Consider the following 22,949-nt stretch of genomic DNA (forward strand, 5'->3'; position numbering starts at 1 on the left):
TATAGCCCAGGCTTCAGGACTTGGTGCCCCGCTGGAGATTGGCCCTGCAGAGCCCTCTGAACGCCGCCCCTGGCCCCCAACGTGTCGCCTTGAGCCTCCATCACATACCTGCTGGCCCAGAGCCCAGTGTCTCCCCAGGAAGGGCCTTCAGCACCACCCAGTGATGGACAGCGGGAAGCCCCACCCCCATTTGATGGGACTCCAGCAAATCCCTCCCACATCCCACCCCACCCATGGTCATTCTAAGGCCCAGCTCCTGCATCTGGAGACAAACCTCCCAGAAGCCGCTTGGTCCCTCCTGCAGTCCTGCCTCTTCCTCTTGGACACAGCCAGCCTCTGCGCCCCAGGACGCCCCCCCACCCCGCCCCCCGACACTCAGCCCCCTGGTTGCACCTCGTTTCTCTCACCCTCGGCTTCCCAGGCCTTCAGTGGTTTCAGAAGCTCCCGCCTAGTCCCCTGGCCCGGCTCCAGGCAACTCCCAGGGCTGGTAGCCTGGAGGAAAGGGGGACGCTGCCCACTCTACTGCCCCCCACCCCCGCTATCACCAAGGGAGTCCTCGCACCTTACTTGTCACCCATGGCATCCCCACGTGGGAGAAAGGGCCCGGAGCACAGAAGGGTTAGGTGACCTGTCCAGGAGCCGGGGGGGGGGGGGGGGGGGGAGTGGGGAGGGAGCGGGTAGGACAGTGCAGTCCTCAACCTCAGCGAGGCCTGAATCATTAACTCCCCACCAGCGTGTGACAAGCCCACTGTCCACTCCCTTCCTCCTGTGGAGTGTCCGTCTGGTCGCCCTGCCTTGAGCCTGGGAGCCCAGGCGGCTCAGTGGCTCTGAGCCCTGGGCAGAGGCCAGTGGGCAGGCTCCTGGCCCCTCTGCACTGAGAGCCCTACCCCCCAGGGACAGAACAAGGGGCACTAGCTCCCCGCCCTGGGACAGGGGTCTAACAGGACACTCCTACCCCCAGGGCCCATCCCTGGCGCCTTCGACCTGGAGGGTCAGCCGTGTCCAAGGCCCAGTGCACTTAGGGCCTTTGTGCATGGACAGAGCACGCCATGAGCTCGGAGAACAAGGAGCCCTGCTGGGGCCCGGGGCACAGTCTGGGCGGGAAGGAGGGCTGGGGTGGAGCTTTGGAGACCCTGGCCCCTATGCAGCTGGTGAGCATCCCTGCCCGGCCACGTGACCTGAAAGCCCCCTCTCTTCTCCCTTGGACTCAGGGCCGTGGGAATGCGGGCAGCCGGCTCCTGGATGGAGCCTGCCTGCTGCTACCAGGGTGCCCTGCGCCTGTGGGTGGGTGAGGGAAAGGGGACGGGGGAGGGAGCGCGCGCTCCTCTCGGCCGCCACCAGAGGGCGCGCGCGCCGGGCCAGGGGACCGGGCTCCACCGCCGGACAGGTGCGCCCCGAGCCCCCCGAGCGGACCCTCTCGGCGGGGCGCATAGGTGCAGTTCCCCTTTCGCAAACCGCCCTCCCACCCTGACGGGGGCCCCTGCCGTTTCTGGAAGCCCGAGGTCCTGGGGCCGGCGCGCCCGGGCGGGCCGGCTTGGCAGCGCCCAGGCCCCCGCCTGGGGAGGGCGAGCGCGAACCCCCCCACCCCGAGAGCGTCCCCGGGCGCCCGGGCCCGGGCCGCGCCGGCGGGCGCCCGGGCTGCGCCGTCGGCGCGCGGCCCCGCTCGGCCCCGGGGATGGCGAGGGGGGGCGGGCCCCGGCGGCCCGGAGGTCACCGCGGCGTCACGGCGCCCGAGAGCCCGCCCCCGGCCCGCCCCCCGCCCCGGGCCGGCTCCTTTTAATGGCGCGGCGCGCGGCAGCGGCGGGCTCCCGGGCGGCCCAGCGCAGCGGACGAGGCGAGCCGGCATGTCGGGGACCCGCGCCTCCAACGACCGGCCCCCCAGCGCGGGCGGCGTCAAGCGGGGGCGGCTGCAGCACGAGGCGGCGACCACCGGCTCCCGGGTGACCGTGGTGCTGGGCGCGCAGTGGGGGGACGAGGGCAAAGGCAAGGTGGTGGACCTGCTGGCCACGGACGCCGACATCATCAGCCGCTGCCAGGTGCGGGCCGGGCGCCGGGTCCCCCCTCCCTCCCCCCCCGCCCCCGCCCAGCAAGGGCCACCCCCCCACTCCCGGACCCAGAGGGACCCTCTCTTCCCTGCCCTCCAGCCGACCCGACACGCCTCTTGAATTCCTTCCCTTCCCGACACCCTACCCAGCCGCCACCCCCACCCACTCACACGCACACCCCAGCCTCTCGCGCACCTGCCACTCACAGGCAGACAGATTCCTCCCCCTCTGTCTCCCCCAGGGACCCCGCCTTCCCCGCCAGCCCCACCCCCCAGAGCAGTGGACTGGGCAGAGCTATAAATACAAGTCGCTGAGTTGGGGACACTGGATCCTCAGGGGGTGGGGTGTGCCATGGGTGTGACACTAGGCCCTCCAGGAGGGGGGCGGGGACCCCAGCTCCCGGGGTGGTTAAGGGCCACTGAGACCCCTCTTTCTCATTCTGTCTGGTCTGGGACAGGGCTGCTGACCTCAGAGGCCAGTGCACGCTGGGAAGGCTGGAGGCTGAGTCCAAGGTGGGGCTGGAGCAAGGCCCCCCCTGGGGGGGGCGGCAGGGGGGAGGTTCAGCCAAGAGGAGACAGACGCGAGGGCAGGACAGCAGGCCAGGGCCTGAAGGCCGGCAGGGCAGGGACAAGGAGGTGACGGAGGAGCCTCGGGCGTCTGGCCAGGGTGACCCAGTGGCTGGTGGTGCCACCGAGGAGGCCAGACACAGGCTTTGTCCCCAGGGCGGGGCTCTGCCAGCTGCAGTCTGCTCTGTGCACCCTGTCTGTTCTGTCCCACTGGGTCGTCCCTCTGGGCCACTGCCCCCACGCCGGGCCCGTGCCACGCTTGCTGCTGTGGGCCCACTCACAGCCCAGGGTGCAGAGGGCTCAGCTCATGCGTGGCGCTGCTGGGCTCAGCCACGCCCAGGAGTGCTGCTGGAAATGAGGGGGGTTACCCCTGAGCTCCTGCCAAGCGGCCTGGGGCTCCAGAGCCCCCAGAGGAGCCCACGCACTGGGCTCCAGGAAGACGCCACGGTCTGGACCACTCCTGCTGGATGCAGACAGTGGGCTCCTAGAAGGTGCTTCCTGGGGTGGTGGGGGGCCTCCCACCCTCTCTGCCCTAAGCCGTGGCCCGCAAGCCCGCTCCTCTCCCCTGGACCCTGCAGCCGGGCTCATGGTCCATGCCCACTCCCCTCCCCACCAGCCCCTGCCACAGGGCGTCTCCCTCCCACCTCCTTCAGCCCAGGGCCCTGCCCTCTGTGTGCCCTGCCTCGCTGACCTGTCTGTGGCCATCTCTCCTCCTCAAGGTGACCTCAGGGCTTCGCAGGGACCCTCAATAGCCCTCATCTTGAAGCTGCTGGGTTCTCCTGGCTGTGGAGATGGTTCTGGAACAGGGCCCTCCCTGGGTCAGCCGGCCAGGCCCTGCCATCACTTAAAAGAGCTATGGGCAGAGCAGGCTGAAACCCTGCACCCGACTGGAGGGCCCACTAGGCCTCTCCCCAACCCAGCTTCTCCAGCTGAGACCAGCTATGCCTGCACCTGCAGGCCTCAGCGCTCCAGCGTAGTGGGACTAATTCCAGGCCGTCCTGGGCGCGCACGGGGCTTTTCCCCTCCAGCCGCCAAACAAGCTGGCGAGGCGGGAAGATGGGCTGGAGAAGCTGAGCCGTTGGAGCAGGCAGCATGTCTGGGCCTCACACGTGCCACACCCGCACCGTGACAGCGCTGGGCATCGGGGCTGGCACGGGGGCGTCCAGCCCCATCCCGGGAAGGCTGCTTTCGTACTTGGAGTGTGTGCGCGAAGCCCAGCATCGCAGCCGCACACTGCCCCGTGGCCCTGCGAGCTGGGCAGTGTCCGGGAGTGAGGGGCCAGGGGAAGCCTGCCTCTGGTCCCTGCAGTGGGTGGGGCAGGCTGGGCCGGACTCCCGTCTGGATGGCTGCCTAGAAGGACTGAAGGCCACCAGCCCCAGTGACCGGAAGAGTCGCCTGGCCTGTTCCCGGGGCCGGAGCTGTCCCAAGTGGCAGCTGTGCCCCCCAGGGCTGCCCTGGCCCCCAGCTCAGGTTGTGCTTCTGCCAACGGTCAGCCCGTCTCAGGGTCTGTGCACCTGTGAGGTCCCTGTGTGACCTCCGGTCGCCTCACCACCTCGGCTGCCCCTTCCACCTGCCCAGAGGCAGTCTGCGGCCACATCCCCCTCCACCGGGCATCTGTCCTCGTCCACTCCCAACTCGGTGCTTTGGGGCCTGTGGTCAGCCTGTGCCCAGAGCCTCAGGCCTCAGGCCTGCTGCTGTTCTCTGGGCCCTTCTCCTGGAATGGATGGCGCCTGTCCCTGCCCCCACCGGCAGCACCTGCCCTGCATCCTGGGCTCCGTCTGTGGGGGCGGCTTTGGCCCCTTTGCCCCCTGGCCGCCTCCCTCTCGCTTCACTCCCAGCCTGGCCCTGGGGTCAGGGCATGGCCGTGCAGGCGTCCCCTTTCCTCTTTCTGGTCCAGGTCCTGCCGCAGCCACACGACAGTGAGGCCGTGAGCAGGCTCCCTGTGTGGCACCCAGTGTGCCCTCTGCTCTCTCCGGGAACGCCTGCACCTCCGCTCTTCCGTGTCCGCCAAGCTCCTTCCTGCTGTCTGACAGCCCCGTGGCCCCGACGGGACTGGCCCAGCCATCAGTGTCCCCTGCTGCGTCCTGTCCTGGCCGCAGCACCCGCCCTACCTCTGTTTCCAGAGTTACCTTCATCCAGCTCTGGGCCTGCCCAGGCCCCCTGCCCACGTCCCCTGCCCAGGCCCCCAAGGCCTCGGCACACTGGTCAGGATTCAAGATCCTCCTCCCAGGGACAGCGAGACGGCTTGGCACAAGGGCGCCGGGGCAGGCTCCCCTTGCCGGGCGCCGTGCGCTCCAGGGGCTGTGGCGACGGGCACAGTGGTCTCGCTCATCGAAGGGCCACCTGCGGCTTGTGGGTGCTCTAGGACCTCTCCCCCGGAGAGGGACCAGGAGATGCCTAACCTCGACCCCGGGCTGGCCCAGGGGCAGGGGCTGGCGGAAAGGCCCAGTGTTGCCTCCAGAAGCAGCCCCTCCTCCGCGTGTGCACCCTCTGGTGACACCAGTCACCTGTGGCCTCCCTGGGGTCACAAGGCCCGGGCGGCTGTGGGGACGCCTGCCCTGGGTGACAAGAGAGCGCCCGGGTGGTAGGGGCCTGCGAGCTGACCCCTGAGGGGGGTGAGGGCCGCATGGGGGCGCGCCTCACACCTTCTCCCAGACGTGGGGGGCAGGGTCACAAGTGTGGCCTCCCCGAGGGCGGGGCCCTTGCTGCAGGTTGTGCAGGATCCAGATAGAGCCTGTCGTTGGCACCCAGGGGCCTCCCCCCCCAGCCGCGACCCCACCCAGGAGCTCGGAGCCCCAGGGCAGCTTCGCAGCCACTGAGACGCTGCAGCCCGAGCTCCACCGTCCAGCTCTTTGTCTTCTTCCCTGACCCCTAAAAGGGGGCCTGGCAGGGCGGCTGCAGGGGCAGGAAGGGTCAGCGCTGGCCAGACTCCTGAGTGGGCCTGCCTTGGCCTTGGCCCCGGTCCTGTGTCTATGAGCAAGCACGCCCCCTCTCTCAGATCCCTGCCTCCAGGGAGCCAGCTGGCGGGAGCACCCACTGGGGTCTTGGAGGGACCGGGCAGGCTGTGGGGGGCTTCAGCGTCCCTCGGGGCTCAGAGTTGTGCCCAACCCGAGGCTCCATCGCAGGGGAGAGCCTGGGGGCAGGCACGGCCCTGAGCGGCTGACCCAGGCGGCCTCTGGGCCCAGCTCCCAGCCACCTTGGCCAGAGCCTGCGGCGCGGCAGTGGGGAGAAGGGACTCCAGCTCACTCCTGCAGGGCCCCTCGACGGGGTCCCCAGAACCTACTACCCTCAGGGGCACCTGGGACCTGGCCAACTCCCGCAAGTGCTTTTCCAAACCAGGCCCAGATGGACTGCTGGCTGACCAGCCCCTGCAGCCCACGGCCCTCGCCCAGCTCTCCCTGCAGCGGGGCTGGGCCTCAGGAGGGCAGCTGAGGTGTTCCTGCCCCCCCCCACCTGCCCGCGGGCAGCGGAGGGAGGGCAGACAGGGCTCTGTCTGGGATGGTCACCTGGACCTGTGCCATGCTGCTGGGAGGTGCACCCTGCAGGTCACCGGGCCCTGGGCTCAGCATCCAGGGCTGGCTCTCGCCCCGGGGAGTGGCCTGTGACCTGATGCCTGGGCCCTAGAGCCGGCAGGGGCCATCTGCCACCCAAGGCCTGTGGCTGTTCCTAGGCGCGGCTGTTTACCCCAAACAAAGACGGGGCCCTGCGTGGGCCAGCTGACGTGGGGACGGGGCACCCCGAGAGCGGGGGAGGGAGGCTGGTGTCGGAGCTCTCTGGTCCCCTCCCCTGGCAGGCGGGATGCAGCCGGGGGTAGGGGTGCAAGTCTGCCTGGGCTCGACGGTCACCCCCCTTCTCGTGGCCCCAGTTTCCCACCCCCGGGCCACCCCTCCTGCAGTGGTGCACGTGCTCATGGGCATGACTGCACGGGTCCCCAGGCGAGGGCAGGGGTCTCCGGGGGCCTGTCAGTCACGTGACTCATGTCAAGGCTGAGCCCACCACCTCTGCTTCCCCCTCCCCCCTTCACCTCATCAGCATCAGCTCCCCTCCCCCGCCTCCCGAAGCCCCTCTGGGGTCCCTCCCACGCCTCCCTCCGTGGCGGTCCACCCAGTGGACCCCCAGCACCGTCCTGAGCCACCGTGGCCTGGCCCCCCCCGGCCTGCCCATCTCGGGGGGCGGAGGGCGCCCCTCCTTGGCTCCCAGGCCCCGCACTGTCCCCTTTGTCCTTCTGCTTCCCCATCATTTGCGCAGAGCCTGTGGTCAGTTGTGACAGCCTGGGCACCAGGGGGGCAGCAGGCCTGCCTCCAGGGGCAGCTGAGCTGGGGACACGCAGCAGGATGGCAGTGATCCCAGGAGCCACGTACCGTGAACCTGCCTTCATCCGGCCCCCACGACAGGCCAGACGGGCCTCGCACGTGCATTTACAGGCGGATGGCCCCATGTGGAGCCTCTGGAGAAGTGGGCTTCTAGTGCTGCCCTTCCGGGGGCTGGTCCTGGCCGCAGGGCTGAGCCTGGGTGAAAGGGCCATGCAGCCTCACTTCTTAAGTGAGGCCCGGGAGGAAGAGCCCCCGGCGGAGGTCACATGGCGCCTGCCCCCTTCGCGGTGCCAGACCCCCCCCCCCACGCCTGGGCTGTTTTGGTGGAGAGCTGAGAATCCTGTCCAGGCTAACAAGGAGCAGGTGCTCCTGTCAGGAAAGAGGCTGCCTCCTCCAGCCCTGCCTGGGCAGGGCAAGGAGCGGCCCCGAATGTGGGGCACCCACCCTGCCCGCCTGAGGAGGGCCCTGGAGCCCTCACAGCCCACAGCCCATCACCCCCCACCCCCACAAGGCAGGAGGACACGGGGGTGTGGGGGGCAGAGGCCCAGCCACGGAGAGGCCCCGCCAATAGGCTTGTGTTTCTGCAGGAGATTCAGGCCCAAAGGAGGGAGAGAGGGGCTGGGCTGGGCTTCAGGGCTCCGGGCAGAGTGGGCCCAGCAGGGCACCGCCTTGGGCACCTGCCAGAACGGGCCCTTCCCCGGGGCCCTGCCCCCCGGCCATGGGGACCCATCCCCTGGGGGCCACCATGCCCTCTAGCGACAGGAGATTGAACTGAGGGCCAGCACCCCTCAAGGGTGGGGCCCTCCCCCGGGCTCCACCCACTGAGTCCTGGTCAGTAGCTTAAAGGGGAGGGAGCCAGTCGCGGGGACCTCCTCCAGCACAGGACTTGTCTCAGGTCAGCTCTTTCCTTTCGCTTCTCCGACGGGAGACACAGGCCCCAGGGAGGGCCCCTGTGAGGGGCGAGTGGGCCTGAGGGTAAGCTTCCCGGCATGGCGGGGCCCCTCCTTCCCGCATCAGAGGAGGGAACATCAGAGGGGCTGGTGGGAGGGCAGGCTCTGCACGCCCGCAGCCTCGCCCCTTGGAGCATCAGCATGAGATGGTCCTAGGCGGTGGGACCCAGGCCCCCAGCCAGGCCCCTGCCCTTCATCCCAGCATCAGGGCTGGAGCCAGCACCCAGACTCCCCAAGTGTGGGCTGCGTCTCACACTCCTGGGGACAGAACAACCCCCCAGGGGCCCGGAGGCGGCTCCTGGGTGCCTGCACTTAGAGCCGCCAGAGTGAGGCCGGGCGCCGCCAGGCAGGCCCTCCCTCAGTGGGTCCGGGTCTCGGGTGCTGAGCGGGTCTCTGTTCCCAGGGGGGCAACAATGCTGGCCACACCGTGGTGGTGGACGGCAAGGAATACGACTTCCACCTTCTGCCCAGCGGCATCATCAACACCAAGGCCGTGTCCTTCATCGGTGAGTGCGCCCCCCCGCCCCCCCCAGGGATCCCACATGTGTGAGCACAAGGGGCCCGATGTGCGGACTGGACCTCGGCCGGCCTGCCCTGCCCAGCACCTGCGGGGATGACCCGCACAGCGGGCCCTGGGCTGGGAAGTTCAAGGAGCCTCGCAGGGCGGGGGCCACAGCCCGGGACCCCTCCCAGCCTGGGCCTGAGGGAAGACGGGTACACGAGGCTCCGCTGAGCTCTCGGAGCCCCCATGTGTGCGTGTGCACGCATGCGTGTGTGCAAGGGTGAGTGTGTGTCCTGTGCACACTCCTGGGCCGGCCTGGCCCTCCTGCGGCCCTCTGCAGCCCCTGCCCAGGCTCGCCCCCGGGCCCTTCTCAGGCTGTTCCTTCCAGCTCTTTCCACAACTTAGCAGGGCCAGTTTCCTTTTCCTCCTGACTTATCTGCCCCCTGGCCCCGCCGGGCCGGGCAGCAGAGGTGGGGCCACAGGTGTGTGCCAGCCGTGGCACCGGGTCTGGCCCGCCCTGGCACGTGAGCAGAGGAAGGTGTCGGCAGAGGCCCGAAGGGGCTGCGAGCAGTCAAGCTGAGCAGGAGGAGAGGGTTGTCCGGAGCCTTCTCCACCCACGGGTACAGGTGGGCCCCAGCGGTGGGTGAGGCCCCGACTGGCCCTGGGACCCACGGGCTGGAGGTGAGGCCCTGTTGCCGAAGCGCCTGGGCACTAGCCCGGTCTGCCGGGCCCCGGGCTCCACGTGGTGGGAAACGGGGCCGAGGAGGCACGCTTGACCCGGAGGGCCCTCTGCCCGGTCTCTGAAGAGCTGGGGATGCACTGGAGCCGGGGGTCACCCGGGGGCTCCGGGGAGGGGTCGGCTCTGCGGTCCACGCGGCTGCCCCTTGGCCTGCGTCCCTCCCCAGCCTGGCCACGTGGTCATTTCGGGACTCGTGGCATTTAGGTGACCTTTTGTGCCCGGTGTGGCTTGCGTCGTCTCTGAGTCACCCACCTGGACGGCTGTCCCGTCTCGCTTGGTCAGGGCCAGTCCGTGGGGAGCGGCGCCGGAAGGGCTCCTCCGGGAAGCAGCGCTGCCCCCCAGCCCCCGGCCAGGGCCCGGCTGCCTTCGGTCCTGTGGGAAAGGGCTGCAGCCTGGGCCCGCAGCGACACGCTTGTCACCTGGGCGAGCGCCTTCCTTCTCTGGCCTGGTCTCTGGCGCTGTGGACCGTCTCGGTCGGTCCCACTTGAGTTTTCCGTGGACGGGGAAGCGGGCCCGGCTTTGGTCCTGGGAGCGGATGGAGACTGCATTTCTCCACGTTTCCAAGCCGTTTAAAGGACACACAGCAGCTGCCCCGGGGCCCCTTTCCATAGGGAAACTCACCCCCGTGGAGGCTCGCCCGTACAGCCGGCAGCGTCCAGCCCGAGGGCACTGTCCCTGGCCGTTCGCGGGCGGTAATCCCCTCCCACCCCAAGGGTCTCCGCAAATGCTTCATGATGGTTTTTGCTTTACTTCAGCCATTTTTTCATTGTGATAAAACATTCGTGCATTTACCGCCTCGGCCGTTTTTAACGGTGTGGTTTGGAAACGGCACATCCGTTCGCATTGTCGTGCCGCCGGCACCATCGCCTCCAGAAGGTCCCACCTCCCTGGACAGACCCTCGGCCCCTTGAGCCCTCGCTCCCCCTTTCGCTCGCCCAGCCCTGGGCAGCACTGTTGTATTTCCTGTCCCCCAGAGGCTCATCCTCCAGGGACCTCAGGACTGGATCGTCCAGAACCGGTCCTTTTGCGTCTGCCGTAGGTCACCGTGTGCGAGGTCCTCAGGTCACGGCCCACGTCGGGACCCCCTGCCTCTGTAAGGCGAACGTCCCCTCGTGTGCGGCGTGTTCTTTACCCGTTCAGCTGCTGGGTCGCGTCCGCGTCTCAGCCGCTGTGAATGACGCTGCTCTGAGCACCAGGTGCCTGTTCACACTGGGGTGTTTGTGTTTACGTTTGCGTGTGTGTTTGTGGCCGGCCTACGGCAGGTGGAAGTTCCTGGGCCAGGGATCAACCCTGCCCCAGAGCACCGAGTGAACCGAACCGCTGCAGTGACGACGCCAGGTCCTTAACCCACTGCACCACTGGGGAACTGCTTCTTTTTTTTTTTTTTTTTTTTTTTTTTTTTTTTTTTTTTAATTTCATGCTGTTTTAAACCTAAGTCCCTGTGCTCTGTGATGCAGTTCAGTCTCGTGTCCCTGTGTTGCAGGCAACGGAGTGGTTGTCCACTTACCGGGCTTGTTTGAAGAAGCGGAAAAGAATGAGAAGAAAGGTAAGCCTGCGTCCTGCAGACCCACTCCGTCCAGGGCGCGGGGGTGTTCCCGGCCGCAGGCTGGCTTGTGTCTGTGAGCTTTCTCCCGGGGGTGGCCGATGGGCAGAGGGGGCTGCTTCCACGGCCTGAGGGCTCTGCCTGTGCTGGAGGCAGGATGCTCGCTCAGGAAGCCGAGCGTGGGCAGCCCAGAGGCCCCGAACTCTGGCTTTGGACCATGGCTTCGGCGTCACAGGGGAGCTTTCACGACACTGGGGACAGCTGGCACCAGGAGATGCAGGCTTGGGCAGTCCTGGGAGGAGTCCTGGCACATGGAATTTGACAAGGCTCCCAGGGGACCCTGGGGTCCAGCTGAGACCGGGGACCATAGGGCCACCACGTCTGCAAGAAGGATGTGGTTCCTGGGGTGGCTGGGAGGCGGCAGACAATGGCAGCGACTGAGGCCACCGGCCAGGCGGCCAGGCAGGTGGGGCCCGGAAGGTGGTCTGGGGCAGGCAGACAGCACAGCAAGCCCGACGCTGTGAGAGGGTCTGTGGAGGAAGCAGAGCCTTGGCCGCGGGCTTGGGCTCAGGGCGTGAGAAGAGCGTGTGGGAACGTGACCTGGACGGAGGCCCCGCGGGGCCGGGGTGGACGTCCTCCTGGGGGGGCCCGCCCTGCCCTGCCCTGCCCCAGAGCTGACTCTGCGGCCTGTTGCCGGCTGCGTGCGACGTCCGCAGGCCTGAAGGACTGGGAGAAGAGGCTCATCATCTCCGACCGGGCCCACCTCGGTGAGTTCCAGACCCCGCTTCCCTGTGAACAAGGGACCCTCAGGCCCGGAGCCCCACCGGGCCTTCTGCCAGCCTTCTGGGGGGCGGGGAGGCGGGACCACTGCCCCACTGGCAGGCAGGGAACCTGAGGCCCCAGGGACTCTAGCTGGTCCCCGGAGGCCCCGTAACCGTGTGTCTCTCCCTGGCAGTGTTCGATTTTCACCAGGCAGTAGATGGGCTCCAGGAGGTGCAGCGGCAGGCGCAGGAGGGCAAGAAGTGAGTTTTGCCCACGGCTTTCAAGGCCGCCAGCTGGAGGGCTGGGGGTTGTCGGGTGGGGACACTGTCCACAAAAAGCCCCTCAGAACAGCGCAGTCGGTTCACCCCAGGCCACCGTCACCTGAATCATGAGCAAGCACCTCTCCCCAGCCTGTGCCGTCCTCCCCCGCTGCCACCTCCAAGGAGTGTCCCCATATGGGCATGCGCTCTGAAACACACACACACACACACACACACACACACACACAAACACACACGGCTCAGCCACATGCAGGTGGCAAAGCTGAGCATCCCCATGGGCTAAACCTGGGCCAGGCTGTGACGGGCAGTGGGTTCAGGGTGGGCACAGTGGGTTCACCCCCAGGGGAGGCAGCAGACGCCCAGAGCAGCAGCCTTGGTTTTGGGCAGAGGGCAGAGAACAGGCAGGGAGAGGACAGCTGGGCGCTGGGCCTCAGAGCAGGGGACGGGGACGGGGGGGGTGGGATCAGGACCCACCCCCGCAGCCCCTGGGTCCATGAACCTGGCCATCTGAGGAGCGGGGTTCTCGAGGCTCCCAGCTCTGGCGCAGCACCTGGGAACGGGCCTCGGGATCCCCCAGCCCAGCCTTTGTTGATGGAGTGGAGGCCGAGGCCTGAGGGGGCCAGCCGGGCACCCTGCGTTTCCAGGCGGGCCCCCGGCCGGCCGCTGGGCAGGGCTCAGGTGCCACCTGTCTCCCAGCATCGGCACCACCAGGAAGGGGATCGGACCAGCCTACTCGTCCAAGGCAGCCCGCGCGGGCCTCCGCGTCTGCGACCTCCTGTCGGACTTTGACGAGTTTTCCGCCCGGTACCGACACCGTCTTAGGCCCGAGGGGGAGGGCCCCGGGGCCCCGGCGGGGGCAGGGGTCGCAGTCACTGTCGCCTCCGCAGGTTCAGGAACCTGGCCCGCCAGCACCAGTCCATGTTCCCCACGTTGGAGACAGACGTCGAAGGTCAACTCAAGAAGCTCAAGGTGCAGCGGGGGCGCCGCCGTGTCCCATCCGACGTCACTCATGGAGCGTCACCCCGGGCGTCTTCGCAGGGCAGCGGGCGTGGGGACCGCAGGCCTCCTGTGCGGACCACGGCCGGCCGAGGGCGGGTGGTCCTCTTACCGGCTTGGCCTGCGCCCTCGCATCCTCTGAGGCTGCCCCGGGGGCGCCTGGGGACGGAGTCCACGGCGTCTGTCTGCAGGGGTTAGAGGTGGCCCAGCTCCCTCCAAGAGGGACAGAGCAGGCAGGGGACAGGAGGATGCCCACGCAGTGCCCTTCTGGACGTTTCCATGGCTGGACCCAGCCGCTGCAGCCCTGGTCGGGGGCCGAGCCGAGGGCAGGGATGGACGGGTGGGGAAGGAACTTGCCGGGAGACAGAGGCTGCGGGGAGGAGGCCGGGCTGGGCGGCCCGGTTCCCGCACGTTCACTGTCCGCGCCCCTGCCCTCAGGGCTTTGCCGAGCGGATCCGGCCCATGGTCCGGGACGGCGTCTACTTCATGTACGAGGCGCTGCACGGCCCCCCCAAGAAGATCCTCGTGGAGGGCGCCAACGCAGCTCTCCTCGACATTGACTTCGGTGCGTGCCCAGCCCGGCCCCACAAACCCTCGCGTCCGCGTCTGCCGGGACGAGGCGCCACCTCCCACGGCCACGGTGCCGCCCGTGCCCAGCAAAGGGTCATACCGCCCATTTTCCTAAGTTCCACCGGGAAGAGCGGAGCGTCCGAGCGAGGGATGCGGGATGGAGGGCGGGAGGGCCTCCCCGGGGCCGGGGGCCCCCCAGCGCCCCCGCGAAGGGCCCTGTCCACCCTGTGCCCACCCTGGGCACCCCCCAGCACTGAGGTGCCTGACACAGAAAAGGCAGGCACCCACCGTCTGATCCCGAGTGTCCTCCCTCCCTCACCACCTGTGCTGGCCGCTCCCCAGACGACCCCTCAGGCTGCTGGCCCCAGAGCCCCTCGGAGGGGACGTGCGGGCACTGAATCTGCCCGGGGGGGACCGCTGGGCCGGGGTGGTCCCCGGGGGGCGGCCTGACCGTCTGTCTCGCAGGGACCTACCCGTTTGTGACGTCCTCCAACTGCACGGTGGGCGGCGTGTGCACCGGCCTGGGCATCCCGCCCCAGAACATCGGCGAGGTCTATGGCGTGGTGAAGGCCTACACCACCCGCGTGGGCGTCGGCGCCTTCCCCACCGAGCAGATCAACGTGAGTCCCCAGCCCCGGGGACCCTGTGGGCGCTCGGGGCGGGGGCGGGTAACGAGGCGCTGGAGGCCTTGTGCTTCCGCAGCCTCGCGCCCCAGGGCCCCCCAGGGCGCACCCCTCAGCTCAGGAAGGGTCCCGGGCCTTATCTCGGCTCCATCCTTGGGGGCCTGGGCCAGCCTGGGTTTCCGTCTCGGCCGAGTGAGGACGGATTAGAGGCAGCGCCCCGGCCGCGCCCAGCAGCCTCGCCAGCCTCCTGGGTGTTTCTGGAAGCTGGGGACACCAGTAGCCTTCTGCCTCACATGGCCTCGCGCCCTCGTGGCCAGCAGGACACGAGGCTGTTGTCCTGGGCAAAGCTGTGAGGGCGGGGGGGGAGGGGGCATACCGGCGGCTTTGACAGGGCCGAGGGTGAAAGGGGGGCTAGGGCGCCCCGAGGAATAGACACACACCCCGCCAAGGCCAGGCTGCAGGGCCAGGTCGACCCACCCTCACCGGCAGGTGGACAAGCCGGGCCCCTGCCCCTCACGAGGCCTGGGAGGAGGCCTTCCCCTTGGGGCAACAGCTGGGCCATGTGTGCCAGGGACCAGGGACCCAGACGCAGGGGGGAGGGGCGTCATGGGGGCTGCGGGGGAGGCAGCAGAGAGGGCAGCAGAGTGCTGAGCGCCGGGCAGCCCAGACGGCTCCCACTCACGGGGGCCCGGGCCCTGCTCCGTTCCCACGCAGGAAATCGGAGACCTGCTGCAGAGCCGCGGCCACGAGTGGGGCGTGACCACGGGCAGGAAGAGGCGCTGCGGCTGGTTAGACCTCATGATCCTGAGATACGCCCACATGATCAATGGATTCACCGCGTAAGCGCCCGCCCGCTGCCCGCCCCCCCGGGCTGATGCCCTGGCACCTCGGGCGTGGGCTCAGGGCCTCGGGCTCCCCACACAGTGATGTCACCCAGGGCAGGCCCTCCTGCAGGGCGGGGCCACAGTGAGGGTGACATGGAGGCCAGTGCAGGGTCCTCCGAGCCAGTTCTGCAGCCTGGCGCTGCGACCGCTCCCGAGCGCAGGCAGGGAAGGCCACGGTGGCGGCCTGGCACCTGTGAGAGGTGAACATGATTCCTCTGGAGCCTGGCTGGGTGTGAGCCCAGAGCAGAGGGCCTGCGCTTGAACCGAGGGCCCACCGCCCTGCTGAGTGGGCCTGGCCCAGGCTGGCCCAACCCGCCGTCCAACCTCAGTTCTTGGCACAGGGCAGGGGCTGCAGGGACAGGAGGGCAGACCCACCCCAGCGCCGAGCACAGCCGAGCGCTGACTGCCGCTCCAAGAAGGCCCTGGAGCAAGGGCTGAGGCCCCGTCCCACAAGCGGCACCTCCCGCAAACCATCAGGGCACACAAGAAGGGTGCCCACAGACCCCTGCCTGCGGGAACGCGGCCCAGACCGACAGAGCTGCAGCCGTGGGGCGGAGCCCGGGTTGGGGGGGGGTCCGGGGCCAGCCTGCTCTGGAGCCCCGGTCCACGTGGCTGTAAACAGGAGAGTGACCCTGAGGGTGCCAGGTGTGGGAGCCCCCCCTGCCACGCGTTAGTGGGAAGGGCTGAAGGGGCGCCCCCCGCCTGAGTGCTCCTGAGACTGACCAGGCAGCCCATTGCCCTTGGTGACGGGCATGGTTCTGGCGACTCGGACCCTCTCCGGGGGAAGGCGGGCCTTTGGGCAGACGGGGGACGTGCTGCATCTTCCTCAGAGGGACGGGCCAGGGTTCAAGGCACTCGGCATCGCAGGGAAAGAGTGCCTTTACCAAAACCGTGCGGCACACAAATGAACCACAGCCACGCGCGGTGCGTGGAGAGGCGTCCACCAGCGGGAGCCACAGGGACGAAGTGGCTGAGGACACGGTGTCCCACCTTCGGTCCTCGAGCGCAGAATGGAGAGATGCAGCCGCAGGCGACCCCAGGCCAGGGGTGCCACGTGGGGAGCAGAAGGGAGCGGGACGAGACACACGAAGCCCAGTGGCCCGCGCTGGGCGGGGAGACCCGCGGTGTGGACGCCGTCGTGGGCACCGGCGCGCTCGCTCGGCCGCGGGGTCTCCTCGGGGCAGAGGGGCGTGAACAGGCCTGAGGGTCGCCTCTGAAACCCTAAACCCGGGTACAAGGAGGGCAGGAGGGGCAAAGCCGAGGGACCGGGCGTTGGGGCGAGGGAGCCGACGGCAGCTGGGCTCGGGGCCTGGCTGCCCGTGGCCTCTGCGGTTCTTCTTTCCTTTCCTTCTCCCGTCAAACGGAGGAGCGAGGGGTGGACCCCACACGGGGAAACGGCCGCGCGGTGACCGCGGCTCGGCCTCTCTCCGGTTTGGGGCAGGCTGGCCTTGACGAAGCTGGACATCCTGGACACCCTGGATGAGGTTAAAGTCGGCGTCTCGTACAAGCTGAGCGGGAAGCGGATCCCCTACTTCCCAGGTGTGTGGGGCCCTTCTGGCCCCGGGCCCTCGCGCTGGACCCGTGGCTTCCGGGCCCGGGGTCCGCGTGGCGAAGACACAGAGGGGCCCGGCCTCAGGGCGGCTGCGAGGTGTCCGTGGTTTGGGGAGAGTCAGAGGGGCTCGGAGGGACCAGGCTGGGACCCTAGGGGGCCCTCAGGCGCCTGGGAGGGTCAAGGCCCACCTCCCAAGAGCGCTGGGGACTCAGCTGAAACGGCAGGCAGACGCGGGCACACGGGAGGGTGATGCTCGACCAAAGGAAACTCGTTCTGGTTGGACTCTTGTGAGGCCAACGGGCGTCTCCGCCGCCAAGCCAGCATCCCTTCTTTTCAAAGGTTTACCTGGGACTTCCCATCGTGCCTCAGCGGGTTAAGAACCCCACACTGTGTCCCTGAGGAGGAGGGTCCGATCCCTGGCCTCACTCAGTGGGTTAGGGATCCAGCAGTGCTGTGAGCTGTGGTGTAGGTCACAGACGGGGTTCGGATCCTGCGTTGCTGTGGCTGTGGTGTAGGCCGGCAGCTGTAGCTCCGATTTGACCCCTAACCTGGGAACCTCCATGTGCCATGGGTACTGCCTTACCAAAAAAAAAAAAAGTTTTCCTGGATCTCACAGCTACTTGTGCATCTGCACGGGGGTCACATTCTGACACCCCCCCCCACCCCACAGCTGTAGTGGATCTGCCCCTCCCCGCTCGGCACCCAAGTGCACACGCGCCAGCTGGGGGTGCCCTGCCCGGGCAGGTCTCAGCCAGCGTCTCTAAGCTGGAGTGTGCTGTGACCCCAGGAACCTCTAACTCGAAGCACGTCCAGGGTCCTTGCAGGGGACGGCTCACTCTAGCCTCTTCTGACAATGAGGGGTGGCTGACCAGCCAAGTGGGGTCCCTGCCCCGGGAGGGGGCACAGGTTCTTCAGGACCTCTAGCCCTTTAGGGTCTGAGACCCCGTGGAGTTTCCCAGCGGGGTCACCTGAGGACGTTCCAGCAGTGCTTTGTGAATCCATGTCCAGAGGGGCCTGTCCCCCGGTGGAAGGGGCACGGTTAGGGTCCAAGACCGGCTTCCCACAGCAGAGCAAGCAGACGGGGGTGGGGGGTCCGGGGCCCGTGGCCAAGCTCACATCGGATGGTTCGACCCCCGCCCCGTGTCCGCAGCCAACCAGGAGATTCTGCAGAAGGTGGAGGTGGAGTACGAAACGCTCCCGGGCTGGAAAACGGACACCACGGGCGCCAGGAAGTGGGAGGACCTCCCCCCGCAGGCCCAGAGCTACATCCGGTTCGTGGAGAACCACGTGGGAGTGGCAGGTGGGTGCCCTGCCGCCCCACCCCCCCCTCGACCCCCTGCACCCCCCAGGCTGAACCGCCTTGCCCTTCTCTTTCAGTGAAATGGGTTGGCGTCGGCAAATCCAGAGATTCGATGATCCAGCTGTTTTAGACAGAGACGGAGCTGAGCCCAGCAGGCCACAGCGGGTCCCTGTGCACACAAACAGCCACAATCGTGTTCCCTCCTCGGCCGTAAACAAAGAGAAATGAAAACTATTTTCTGTATTTTTATATTTCTCTTTAAGCCTTCAGCTTAACGCACTGATTTCTACAGTGACTTTAAAGCCAGCATTGTGTCCATTTCAAAAAACCCTGCTGAGTCAAAGGAGCCGCGGGGCTCAAAACAGAGACTTCCTGGCACGTGAATCGTCACGCGGTTGTCTGTCCAGTTGGAGCTGTTTGATAATAAACGAATCCAACAGCCGCTGAACAGTTGGGATCCGTGCATGTTCCGTCCTGACTGTGGTGGTGTCGTTTTGACTTTTAAACACTGAGAGGTGCCCCCAAGGCTTTGCCACATCCGTAGTGAGATTTTTGGTGTCCTGAAGCCAAGCCTTCTGTTTGCTCGGGCAGCAAAAGGAAACCAGCCTGGCGAAGAGAGACCCAGCCGGCAAACATGTTTTCCAAAACCAAGCGTTTCAACGCCGTCGGCTCGAGAGCCCCAAGCCCTTCCCTGCAGGCAGCCCCGTCCCCGGCGGTGGCAGGACCCCTCGCCCTCCTCCCTCCAAGTCCCCAGGACTGAGAAGCCCCTTCCTAACTGGCCCAGGCCACCCGGAGCCTGCTGGGTGGGGTCTCTGCTCCAACGGAAGCCGAGTGGCCTCCTTAAACAGCTCTTCCGAGTCTGGGGTAAGTTTAGAAAAATAACTGGCCTCTGGGTATCATTTCCAAGAGGGAAGGAGCTGTGCTAATGGAGAGACCCGGAGTCCGCCAGCCTTACTAGCATCGTAGAGCTGACGATGTCAGCTGGGTTCTGAAATCTGGCCAGTGCCACCTCGGAAGCCACCTCGGAAGAGGGTGCCGTCTCGCTGGCTCGCACCAGAGAATCCCAAACTCACGCGCCAGCGCATTGCATGGCCTGGCCAGATGCTGACGCTCCTGTGACCTGACCTGCTAGCACGCTTCCGAAGTGCCGAGTTTGAAAGCCGAAAGCTGGCAGGAGAACCGATGGGGTCCAGCCTCCGCGGGCAGCTTGGCGAGAGGCGAGAAGCACCAGCCAGAACGGAGCTTCGGGTTTTCCAAGAATTATTTCCTTCACAACAGAGCAAGAGGGATGAAACAAGAGAGCCCTGACCCAGGGAGCTTTTGGAGAAAGTGGGGCCATGTGGCCCCCAGGTGTCTTTCGGTGACAGAGAGGTGCCGCGTGGGGCGCTCAGCAGAGCAGGCGTTTTCCAAAAGAACGAGAAATCGTATTGTTCTGCCTCAAAAACAAAAGCTACACACCCGGCTTTGCAAGGTCCAGCCGCAGCGGGAATCAGAAAGCGGCAAAGACAACGCCTGCGTTTTGCGCGGTGGCTGCTTCACTCCCGCCTTGAGCCCAGGCTGCCTTTCCCTTCGGTCTCTGGAGCAGGTCTGGAGCCCCGGCCGTGTCCCTGAGCATCTGCGGACGTTTTACGGGATGAACAGACACCACGTTGGAGGGGAACTGATCCTTCTCCGGCCCCAGCCTTGGCACTCTCGGGTGGCCCAGGGCCAGGAGGCTCTGCCCGCTGGGTTGGGTCAGGGCAGACAGCCCCCTTTCTCTCAGTCATTGGAATAAGATGCTCTTTCTGTTGCTCCGAGAACCCGGCCCCGGTGTGGACGAGCTCACAGCGGCCTCGGTTCATTTCACGGGTGGAGGAAGGGCAAGTGCTTTGCCGGACCCTTCGGAAAAGCTGCTCGTCTCCTTAGAAGGTGCACATGCACCTGCCTCCCTCGGAGCCGTTTCCGTCCCACAGGCGATGACTACACATGTCCAGGAACAGCCTCCATGAGACTGTTCCGAGCAACTGCTTCACTGCAGCCGACACCTGCCGCGTCCCCACCCCCCACACTGTCCACTGACACGTGATCGAGCTGTGGCCTCTCCACACGCAGATGCCCCCAAGGAGCCACTGAGGGCACAAGACCCGGGCCGCTCTCAGAGTCAGCCTGCTGAGGGACAGAGCCGCACGAAGGCACACGTGCAGAAGGAGCCCGAGCACATGAGGTTCTGGGACAGCAAGGCAACCCCGTGGGGACAAAAGCGGAGCCATGGCTGCGTGTGCCCGGGGAGGGAAGGGCAACTGCGTCGCCATCTTAACAGAGTAGCTCCCTCGCTCAGGGCGCTCTCCCTTCGTCCCTCTTGCTGTGTTGTGGAAGGAAATAATCTGCCCTCTGGGCATGAATACATACACCTGCACCGTGGGTGAACGACTCCCCAGTCATAAACTACTCACAGTGGTACAACCCCAGGACACGACTGGGGAACAGCCGAGACGGCGAGGACTCAAGACCCTGGGACTCTGAAGCAGCTTCGGTTAAACATTTTAATAAATACGTTTCCTGCTGGCTTCATCCTCTGTGCATTTGTTGGAGGGGAAAGAGGGCTTCTTTCGTTCTTTCTGTCTTTCTGGTCTTTTTAGGGCCACACCCCCAGCATATGGAAGTTCCCAGGCTAGGGGTCCAATCGGAGCTACAGCTGCCGGCTGACACCACAGCCACAGCAATGGGGGATCCGAGCCACGCCTACAACCTACATCACAGCTCATGGCAATGCTGGATCCTTAACCCACTGAGCAAGGCCAGGGATCGAACCCACAACTTCATGGTTCCTAGTTGGATTCGTTTCCACTGTGCCACTACGGGAACTCCTCTTATTCACTTTTAGAATATGCCCAACTGTTGTGGTTCCTGCTGTGGCACAGTGGGATTGGTGGCGTCTCTGGAGTGCTGGGATGCAGGTGTGATTCCCAGCCGGGCACAGGGGGTAGGTCAAAGCTGTGGCTCAGATTCAACCACTGGCCCAGGAACTCCATATGCTAAGGGGTGGCAAAAATAAATAAATAAAATAAAAAGAGAGAAGAAAAGGAAAAAAAGGAGAACACCCAACTTTCCAAGGTCAAATTAGGCCATTCTGCGAATGTTTTGCATGAGTTCGGTTCTGGCCAGCCAGCGTTCCTGGGGTGTCCCCGGCCCCAAGCAAGGCGGGGCTCCATACTTGGCTTTCACAGCCCCCCACACTTCCCTTTGGTGCTATTTGTCCCACCAGAGGGAAGGGACCCTGCTGGCCCTGATCAACACCCCCCCAGAGGCCTGGCACCCAGCTTGGCACGTATCATGGGCTGAATCACGTCCCTAAAACTTACATGAAGTCTCGATTCCCAGGACCTCAGACTGACTGCACTGGGAGAAGGGGTCTTTACAGAGGCCATCAGGTCAAAACCAAGCGCCTAGGGTGGTCCTAGTCTAGCTTGACTGGCATCCTTATAAGAAGAGACGAGGACACAGACACACACAGAAGGCAGGCCACGTGAGCACACGAGGAGGTGGCAGCTGTCTGCCAGCCAAGGAGAGAGGCCTCGGAGAATCCAACCCCACAGACGCCTGCTTCTTGGATTTCCCGTCTCTAGGACGCTAAGAGAATAAATAGCCGTTGTTTAAGCTACCCCATCTGACTACTTCAGCTGAGGACTTTGGCAGCTTCAGAAAACTAATCCAACACTTCATGGGCCCTCGACAAATATTTCTTAAATTAAAGTTAGGTTGAAACATAAGAACTGACCAGGCTCCCTCCTTTTTTTCTCTTTTGGTTGCCCCTCGGCATATGGATTTCCTGGGCCAAGGATCAGATCAGAGCCACAGTTGCAACCTACTGGGCAGTGCCAGCCAGGGATGGACCTGCACCACAACAGAAACTCCAAGCTTCTCTCTCTCTCTCTTTTTTTTTTTCCCCAGGGCTGCACCTGCAGCATAAGGAAGTTCCCTGGCTAGGGGTCCAATCAGAGCTACAGCTGGCAACCTACACCACAGCCACAGCAACCCCAGCTCCAAGCCTCGCCTGCCACCTACACCACACCTCACGGCAAGGCAGGATCCTTAACCCACCGATAGAGGCTAGAGATTGAACGCACATCTTCATGGATACTAGTCAGGTTCTTAGCCCACTGAGCCAGGAGGGGATCTCCACCAAAGTTCTCTTTTAATCACAATGTTTTGCATTTATTTATTGTATCTTAAAAGAGCTTTAAGGCACTTTCAAATCTAAAGGTGAAATTTTTTAAACATTGTGGTGATCATTATACGACTACAGATGTGATAAATTCATTGAGTAGTAAAAAAAAAATAAAAAATAAATAAATAAAATTCCCAAGACATGTAAGATTAAAAACAACACTCCGGGGTTTCATCTATTTCCCGTATACAACAAGCCAAGCGTCTGTTCGGGTACAACTGACTGTAGAATCCTTACGAGAGCAGTGCACAGGCTGGCCGGCGACGCAGCAAGGAAGACAGGTCTTCAGCCCCCCTCCGTCAGCTGGTCTCCCTGGACCCAGGCAGAGGCAGCGAGGACCACGTGATCAGAGACTGGTCCCGCCCCATTCCCCGCGGGGATGGTTCCAGGCTGTGACGTAGAGTCACGTGGGACTCGGCCTGTAAGGCTCGGCCACGTCACCGGAAATCCAGGCCACAGGGGAGCTGGCCGGTCGAAGGCTGAGTGGGTGGCTGGCCCGCCGAGGCGGAGCTGGGCTCGGGTCGTGGCCAGGCTGGAGCCCGATGACTCGGCTGTATAAAGGCACCTTCGTGCGGCGGAGGGCACCTGCCTGCCCCGCAGGGGGAAGTAGGGCCCGCGAGGCGGCCCCTGAAGTGTGCCCGGGGCGTTAAGGCCTCACTCTGCACTTCTTGAGGGCGGGGAATTCCTCCAAACTGAAGAAAAGTGGCTCATCCTCGAACTTTGAGTGATTTATGCGAGGACGTATAAGAGCTTCCGGAGCTGTTTGGGAGCAACAACAAAGAAAACCCAGCACGCCCGCCCTTACGTGCCGCCTCATACGAGTCCCACCCCCATCTCGCCTCCGACCTATTGCAGGCCGCGCCTAACGCGAGTCCCGCCCCCGGCGCGCCCACTGCGACCCTTGACCTCTGCTGGACTTTCCCGCGCCGCCGAGTCCCGCCTCCCGGCGCACGAGCCCCGCCCCGCCCTCGCTCCGGCCTATCCCGCGTCGCGCCGCGCACGAGCCCCGCCCCGCCCTCGCTCCCTGCCTATCCCGCGTCGCGCCGTGCAGGAGCCCCGCCCCCGCCCCTCGCGGGGGTTGGCGCGCGGCCGTGACGTCGCTGGCGGGCCAGGCGC

At 65.7% G+C, this 22,949-nt stretch overlaps 1 protein-coding gene across 2 annotated transcripts; it reads left to right on the plus strand.

Moving 5' to 3' along the window:
- Positions 1-1,790: 1,790 nt before the first annotated feature.
- On the plus strand, positions 1,791-20,176 carry ADSS1 (adenylosuccinate synthase 1). Of its 2 annotated transcripts, NM_001097509.1 has the most exon segments (13): positions 1,791-2,036; positions 8,278-8,380; positions 10,599-10,661; positions 11,375-11,425; positions 11,614-11,680; positions 12,398-12,505; positions 12,589-12,670; positions 13,136-13,262; positions 13,733-13,887; positions 14,605-14,729; positions 16,216-16,313; positions 17,477-17,626; positions 17,704-18,074. In NM_001097509.1, coding segments are annotated over 13 exon segments (1,374 nt in total). In that variant the 5' UTR covers positions 1,791-1,844; the 3' UTR covers positions 17,757-18,074.
- Positions 20,177-22,949: the final 2,773 nt, after the last annotated feature.

This window comes from Sus scrofa, chromosome 7 (genome assembly GCF_054392235.1).
Source record: "Sus scrofa isolate SSC_HxYL_T2T_F1_AM1 chromosome 7, Sscrofa_HxYL_maternal_Yorkshire_Landrace_v2.0, whole genome shotgun sequence".
NCBI lineage: Eukaryota > Metazoa > Chordata > Mammalia > Artiodactyla > Suidae > Sus > Sus scrofa.

Coding starts and splice junctions, on each gene's coding strand:
- ADSS1 (XM_021081496.2), top strand. CDS start 1,845: ATGTCGGGGACCCGCGCCTCCAACGACCGGCCCCCCAGCGCGGGCGGC. Junction 11,426..11,613: donor CTCCGACCGGGCCCACCTCG/GTGAGTTCCAGA, acceptor TCTCCCTGGCAG/TGTTCGATTTTCACCAGGCA. Junction 13,888..14,604: donor TCCCCACCGAGCAGATCAAC/GTGAGTCCCCAG, acceptor GTTCCCACGCAG/GAAATCGGAGACCTGCTGCA.